At 26.8% G+C, this 8,708-nt stretch overlaps 1 protein-coding gene across 1 annotated transcript; it reads left to right on the top strand.

Annotated features, from left to right (window-relative positions):
• The first annotated feature begins 6,617 nt into the window (after nt 1–6,617).
• LOC110697372 (bZIP transcription factor 53-like) lies at nt 6,618–7,112 on the top strand. Its single transcript, XM_021874754.1, has one exon. The coding sequence runs from the start codon at nt 6,618–6,620 to the stop codon at nt 7,110–7,112; it is 495 nt and encodes a 164-aa protein (XP_021730446.1).
• Nucleotides 7,113–8,708: the final 1,596 nt, after the last annotated feature.

Here is an 8,708-nt window from a genome sequence, read left to right as displayed (position 1 = left end):
TTCGAGACTATATAAATCACTTTATACAGTACCAATAACAATTTTTTATAATTAAGCCATAATTTTAGCTTTATTGATGGAGTTTCCCTTCATGTTACGAGGAAATAAAAGGTTATTCCTTCCTTTCAACTCTCAATAGAGAGTAAAAGATGATGTAAGACTTAATTGAAAAGAAAAATACACCAATATTTCTCTTCATGAACACTGCCTTATAAAATGAAAAAAAAAAAAAATTACGATTTGTGAAAGGATCTATATCTCGGTAAATTTGACAAAAATGACCTAATTCTACAAATGATGTAAGTTAAATGATGTAAGATTTTACCTTAAAAATTGAACATAAATTTTCAAATGAAATTGGAACAAAGTTGAGCATAGTCATTCAACCATTGTGATTACGGAACTCTCTCTTGCATATGAATATGATTGCTAGTAGAAAGAGAAAGTAGCAATGTGACGTTTTTGACAAACACTTTCCAAATTTTCAATGGATTGACTGTGTTGAACTCAGTTGAAGTTGACAACTTGTAGTTATAATTCTAAAATAAGCTTTTTGTATAAGAATATATTCTTTCTAGAATTTATATATGTACACTGGCGAATTAGGGAGTGTATGTACGTAGACAAGAAGAATCCATGGTTTTGATTGTTCTTATCCCATCACTTTTTAGTACATCATTCAATGGATTTGATGCAAGTTATTATTTAATTAACGGTTCAGATAAGAAGATATAGTAAAATACTATCATAATGTTCTTAATCAACTATACTACTGCTAATCATAAGCAAAATTAAACATTTAGTAATTGACATAATGGAATTAGTTTGATGATGTTTACGTACAATATATTGTATTTTAATGAATTGGGTGAATGTCAACTAAATCTGTTAATAAAGTTGTAGAGAAGTTATGTTAAAATTTTCGATATCAAGCAGCCTAAAGAATAAAATAAAATAGAATGAAATTTCTTGTGGTTGTCCTTAAGTCTGATAGATTAGAATGATGTTTTAAATTATAATGAATTTATTATATATAAGTAAATTATAAATATGATATTTTTTTCGTAATATAAAATCTTTAATGTGAAATGATAAATTTTTAATAATTTAAATCCTAAATCATTATTCATTGTTTTACCATATCTTTTATTTTGATAGAACACCAACCACGTCCACAACCAACCTACTACATCAATTGATAAATTGAACCGTGAAATGTTAGCCAAGCTGAAATTGATATAAATTAAATCTTTACATTTGTATAAAATAAATCAATATATTTACCAATAAATGAAAAATTGTTGCGATATAAAATCAAATCTATGCATTGGAATTTTTTATCATCTCCAAAAATAACCAAAGTCATCCATATATTAAGTATGCAACATTTAATCGTATGCCATTACATAAACAAATAATCGTTAAGTATCCTGAATAAATACAATGTAACTAATAATTACAAATATAAATTTAAACATAAGATTTTAAAAATTACCCGGACATTGATGACCCAAAACTAACACAAAATTACTAACACAAAATTCGTTTGATGGGGTTTTGTATCGATACGAAATATTTGTGTCGTATGATGTGTTAGATCTGCATGTAAAAAAATATTTAGTAAATAAAACATATACATATAATCGTTGAGTATCCCAAATTAATATAATGTAAGTAATAATTAGAAATATTAATTTTAACATAGGATTTTAAAAATTAAGCTAAAAATTACCTGGCCATTGATGACCAAAAATTAACACAAAATTACTAATACAAAATTCGCTTGATGGGGTTTTTTGTTGATACGAAATTTTCTTTGTGTCGTATGATGTGTCAATTTATAATGGTAGGTAAAACAAATTTTAATTTAATTATAATTAACGAACAATTTGTATTTCTTATCATAAATACTATCAAAATTTATCTTATAATGATAGGTATCAAACTTTATTATAAGTGTTTATCATTTAAATATTTTTTAGTATATGTTTTTTAGATTTCTTATACTCGTAGTATTGAATTAATAAATTTATCTTTTCCTATATTTTTACTTTATTTTTTTTATTAAAATAATTTAATTCGTGAATTATAATCTACGCGGCATTAAAATTTTAGAGATATCAAATCGAATTCTTTACTTTTATCTAGGTGGCGACATAATTTTTTAATTCAAAAATAAAATACAAATCATTCTTCTTATTGGTCGAAATAAGTATATTTCTTACGTGGCGCTCCGAATGCTCTCCAAAAATTCCTACTTTATTTATATAATAAACACAATGTAAACAATAATCACAAATATACACTTAAACATGGATTTGAAAAATTAAGCTAAGAATTACCCAGCCATTGATGACCTAATAAAATGACACAAAATTCGCTTGATTTGGTTTTAAATTGATACGAAATTTTATTGGTGTCGTATGATGCATCAATTTATAATGGTAACTTAATTATAATTAATAAATGATTTTTATTTCTAATTATAAATACTATCAAAATTTATCTTATAATGATAGATATATAAATCCTATATCTAAAGATGATTTTCTAAAAAAGATAATTTTTAGTTTTTAAATAAATTAAATCGTAATAAATCACTATTCGTTGTTTTTTTTATAATTATTTGATTTATTTTACAATTTAATAATTTCAGACAAAAATATTATAATAATAATTTAATTAAAATGATATTGCCAATTACAAAAGTTTTTTTTAATGTAATTTATAATGCGACTTAATTTAAATTATTGTTGTTTTGTATTTTATTCGTTGTTGTTAGTTATATGACAATAATATGACATCTTTCAAAAAAAAAAAATGTAAATATGATACAAAATTTTCTTGGTTTGGTTTTGTATTGATACAAAATTTTGTTAATGTCGTATGATGTGTCAATTTATAATGGTTATCAAAAATTTTAATTTAATTATAATTAAGGAATTAATTTTTATTTCTTATCATAAACACTATCAAAATTTATCTTATAATAGTAGGTATATAAATCCTATATCTAAAGATGATTATTTTATAAGATAATTTTTAATTTTTTAAATAAATTAAATCCTAATAAATCAATCCTAATAAATCAATATTCGTTGTTTTTACTTACGTGGCAAAATTCTTAAATCTCATTCGTCACTTTTGTTTAGGTGGCAAACGAATTTTTATAATTCCAAAATAAAATAGAAATCTAATTTTTAATTGGTTGAAAATATACCTTTGCTTATGTGGCGCGCCGAATGCTCTCAAAAAATGTCTACTTTATTTATATATATTAGATTAGATTAGATTTTCTTCACTTTGACCGGCATATTTATTGAGATATAATTTTGACCATCTTTTTTTTTTTTTTTTTTTTTTGAAACAATTTTGACCATCTTTTCTTTAATGGCCTATTAATAAAATATAATAGTAAAACATTAAATTATGAAAATAGACATGATATATAACTTAATACTCCCTCGTCCCTTTATTAGATGCCTATTTCTACTATTTATTACTCACATAATAAAGAGAAGTAGGCATCTAATTAAGGGACGGAGGGAGTAACATTTATTCAAAGAAAGCATGCAAATAGTATATAAGTTAATTTAAAGTTAAAGTGATGTAAATATCAAAAATAGAGGGAGTAATATAATAGACAACAGTGCATGCATTTCTAAGTGGGCGATTTTTGTTTGCATCATGCTTCTATTATAAAATGCAAAGTAGGGTCGTCACTCGAACTACTATCGATCTTCATCTCTTAGGACATCATCGGATTAAAGATAAAATTATTCTAAGCTTTTTATCTATACTATTGCTGGAGTCTTTGGCTGCTCCTAATTGGAGGATTAATAAGGCTTTAATGTATCACGGTCTTTAATTGGTGTATAATGTACTATTATACTCCTGGAATTGTTGTCCACTTGTAATCATCACAAAGACTAATTAGATTGTTAACTTGTTTTAGATACCTACTTGTATACTACAAGTATAATTGTCACTATTGCAAATGCATGCATTATTTTTATTGTTTGATTTTTATCTAACGTATTTAAATCTATAGACAACATACATTTTGTTACCTACAATATAGCTATAACTTAACAATTTTATGGTTTCAAAGTTTCGAACTAGTTTGTCTTTGTTTTCCTCACATCCACAATATATTACTATTAAACTTGTTGACCACTTACGCAAAATAATTAATATAAACAATAGTATGAATGATATTTCACATATATATATGTATTTAAGAGGGGGGGTGGGTTAGATAAACAAATACGAGTTGCATGCATAAGGTAGAAAGATTAAAATACGAGGAAGGGGTGTAAAAGCTTTTCTTTTCAAATGCGATGGTCAACATGTTTATATAACTTAACATGTGTCTATGAATAGTTGTGACTTGTGAACACTTATCAGTTTATATAGTAACGTGATCTAAGTATTTTATGACTTTACAAGTGTATAAAATTAATAAATTTGTTTTTGAAATCCAAGGAACACTTTTTAGACAAATGTAAAATCAAATTAAATTTCATACGTAGTATATAAATTGATAAATAAATATTTGGCAAATTTGAAGACTTGAAGTGGTTATCCTTACTTTGCATTATTGAAGTTGTAATTCTTGTAACTCTTATATATGATCTTATCTATCATGCTACTCACGCAAGCAAGACATTTGTTTGTTGGATTGGGAGATAAAAATTAAACAAAACAAAATTGTCACAATTTACATGAACAAAAAGTTAATTTATTAATTAGATTAGGATACAGACAAAATAGGTCTCTACTAGTCTAATCCATACTTTGCGTTTTAAAATTGGTTGTTAATCATCATGATGCAGAACGTCAGATTTTAATTTCTTAAAATTGTCCTTCTTATTTATTTATTTATTTATTTATTTATTTATTTTTACAGAATTCTTAATATTGTCCTTGTTATTAACTACTACTTGTATTAATTAAGAAGTGCTCCGTATTATTAAACGACGCAAATCCTAGAGAAACAAAAGTAACAAAGTCCAATCATTGTCGTTGAATGAGAAGATATACCGTACAATATTGTACGTCCAAAGTTTTAAATTAACAATTAGGAAGTATGTTGACAATAATCATTTTATTTTAGTATTAGTATGGTAAAAGTAAAAAAGTTACTAGGAGCTAGAGTATCAATGAATAAGATATTCTGTTTAGGACTAGCTGGTTAAGGGCAATTAGCTGGTTAAGGAATGAGAAATGATAAAGTAAGAGAGAGTGAGGACTAGGAGTGCTAATCGAGTTAATTGAGCAGCTTGCGAGGAACTCAAACTCGAATTGGTCAATGCTCGATCAAAACTCGACTCAAGTTCATTGGCTCGTGCTCGCTTGAATCAATTCAAAACTTGATAAGTGTAAAAGAAATTCTATATTATTCTGCTCTTTTATCTAAATCGAAAAACTACATTGATACTTTATAAATTTAAATTAATACACTTCAGTAGGTTCTCAAAATGTCATGTGTGCCCAATCATGTGAAATAAAGTAGTTACCGAGGAAGTGCCAAGAGACATAATCAACAAAGAAAAAAAAAAAAGGTGTCTCATTTAAAAGCCATATTAATTCCAAATGAAAAAAATTCATATATCAACTTTACATTTATCGAGAAATAGATCCTTGGTATCCGGAAATCATAAATAAAGAAAAAAATACTCGTACATGAAATTAATAAAGAATATCTACAACCATCTAAATGAAAAGCCGATAGTAAAATTTTGAACCATTTTGGAAACTAACTTTGAATACAAAACAACATGGTCATACTACTTCTATAGATCTATCCATTCATAATTCGCCGTACACCATTTAATGATACTACCTTCGTTTTTATTTAGTTGACACCTTTCTTTTATCACGCTTGCCAATGCACTATTTTAACGATTAATATCTCTAATTCTCGACATTGAAAAATTACAAAAACTGGATATTAATAAAATATATATTGAAACGACTCAAACAAGATTCCACTTGACTATGTTTTACTGTAGCTATAAATCACAAAAGCTAGTCAAAGCATAGTATGTGAATAGTGTAAAAGTCTAACGGTGCCAATTAAAAAAAATGGAGAAAGTATTATTTACCTATTATAAACCTATGCGTAAAAAAAGATAAGGAAGAAAAAAAAAGAACAAAAGGGCAAAAATGTCTTTTTTGAAGGAAAGGCGAAAACGTCATATTATTGTTCCTAAGTACACCTAAGGACTTGCCCATGGACGATTTTTTACCATTCTCATCCATTTTGTTTCTCCTATTTATACCCTTTTTTCAAGATAACTTCTCACCTACTCTCCCATTTTTCCTTCCTTCTTTCTCTCTCCTATCTAATCCATTTTCTCTCTCCTATATCTTTATCTCTCCAAAAACAAATAACAAATCCCATGAAATTTAACAAAAACCCATGAAATAATCATCTAAAAATCTCTCTGTATGAAACACATAACTTTGTTACGACGTGTTCGTCTTGCTCAATCTTTTTCCGTTGTTTTTCTCTACTGGTTTTACGTTTTCTCAGAGATTAACTCGTTTTAAAACCCCATTTTTTTTTAGATTTTTCAAATTTTTTTTTGTGAATTTTCAAAAAAAAAAAAAAAATGAGGGCGTCGAAAAGCAACCTAAGAAGCGACGGAAAAACCTCGTCGAAAGCAGTGGTAAGCTCAGGATCGTCAGGAGGGTGTAGCAGCATCGACGAAAAAAAGCGTCGAAGATTGGATTCAAACCGCGAATCGGCTCGAAGATCAAGGGAAAAGAAGCAGAAACATTTGGACAATCTGCTGAAAGAGGTTAGCGGATTGGAATTACAAAACAAAGAGATAATCTACAAAATTGATGAGATATCTGACGTTTTAGTTGGGTTGGATGATCAAAACAATGAGCTGAAAACGCTAAAAGATAAGCTCGAAACGCGATTGGATGCATTGGAGTCAGTTACAGAGATTGCTAAGGTTGTCAGAGGATCGTCTTCTAATAATAATAATTCAGCAGGAGAAATTAATAATTGTCATCCAATGATGAAGCCTTGGCAATTGCCTTGCCATTACCCTTCTCTCCCTATTTTTGCAACTTCTTTAAAGAATTTTAATGTTTAAGGGTAGTTTTGGGATTTCAATTGTTGTTCTTTTAGTTTTATCATTTTATGGGGTTTAAGGTTTTCTTTTAATTTTTTTTTGTTGTTGTAGGTCTTGGACCGTTTTTATGTGTTTTTTTAATTAATGTACTTTTTATTTAGTCAAAGTTTTTGTTTAATGAAGTACTCTAATTTTCTAGTGCTATACATTTTGTGTTTTTTTTTTCCTTTGCTTTATTTTATTAAATTGCTCTCAAAATAGTTGTATACTTGACCACCGTTTTATAATATATATTCTCACATTCTCACATTTTGAATTCAAATTGATAAAAACTCAAATTTTGATTATCATCAAAACAAGGTCCATAAGTTTATTTTGTAGCCTCTCATGATCCATTAAATGACACCTTAAATATAACTACTACCTCCGTTTCATATTATTTGCAACGATTTGATATAAAGTAGAGAGCAAAAATGTCTTATCGTTGCAAATAATATGAAACGGAAGTAGTATATATATATATATATATATATATATATATATATATATATATATATATATATATATATATATATATATATATATATATATATATATATATACACTTATTTCTAAGGTCACACTCTTTTCATTTTATTTTGAATTAATATATAATTCTAATACAATGAAAACAAGTTCAAACTCACTTTTTAACAAAATTTATTAGTGTAGCGATAACATAAATTCATATTATATACTACCTCTTTTAATTGTTATCTGCAACTTTGGGGTATTAATTAAGACATAAAAAATTTCAAAGTTGCAGATAACAATTGACAGAGGTAGTATAAGAAAAGTATTTTTCAAAAAAGTCAAATACAATATTTTGTACAATTGTACGTTAGTAGGAGGAACTCTAGAAAGAGGTACGTTCAAAGAGAGAGGGAAGAATCCTTGAACTACGTCGAGGGATCACATAGCTAGAGAGAGAACATACAAGATACAGCCAATTGGTTCAATTCATTAGTTCATCTACAATCTCGTGTGCCATATTAGCGGGAAAAAAACTATGGCTGCTTAAAATATAAAAGCTAGCTCATCGTATAGTTTAATAAGTTGAGTAATGCTGTCAAAACATATTATGTGAGGTGATTTACTCTTAAAAGTGCTGTTAACTTGTTACACAATTTACAATTTTTTTTTTCTTGGTGAGGACACATTTTATAAGTTAAGGCCCCGTTCACTTCACCTTATTTTTATCGAACTGAAATTATTTTTGCTAAACTTAAATTATTTTTACTGAACTGAAATTAATATTACTGAACTGAAATTATTTTTTACTGAACTGAAATTAATTTTACTGATTCTCTGTTATATTTCTTCTTTATAATTCTGATTTTTACTGAACTGAACTTATTTTTGCTGAACTGAAATTATTTTTGCTGAACTGAAATTATTTTTACTGAACTGAAATTATTTTTATTGAATATTATTTTCTTAAGGTGAAGTGAACAGGGCCTAAGATATTATTGCTGGCATTCTTGTGATGAGAGAGAATTTAATGTAGGTTGATTTGATTTTAGAATATATTTAGGTAACAATCTTGCAGAAATAGGAAAGAAATCAAAAATACAAAAG

This window comes from Chenopodium quinoa, unplaced genomic scaffold, assembly GCF_001683475.1.
Source record: "Chenopodium quinoa cultivar QQ74 unplaced genomic scaffold, ASM168347v1, whole genome shotgun sequence".
Taxonomy (NCBI): domain Eukaryota; kingdom Viridiplantae; phylum Streptophyta; class Magnoliopsida; order Caryophyllales; family Amaranthaceae; genus Chenopodium; species Chenopodium quinoa.
This window is presented reverse-complemented; position numbering and strand designations above follow the sequence as displayed.

What these genes read in the sequence shown, in the direction of transcription:
- LOC110697372 (XM_021874754.1), top strand. Translation starts at nt 6,618, where the DNA reads ATGAGGGCGTCGAAAAGCAACCTAAGAAGCGACGGAAAAACCTCGTCG.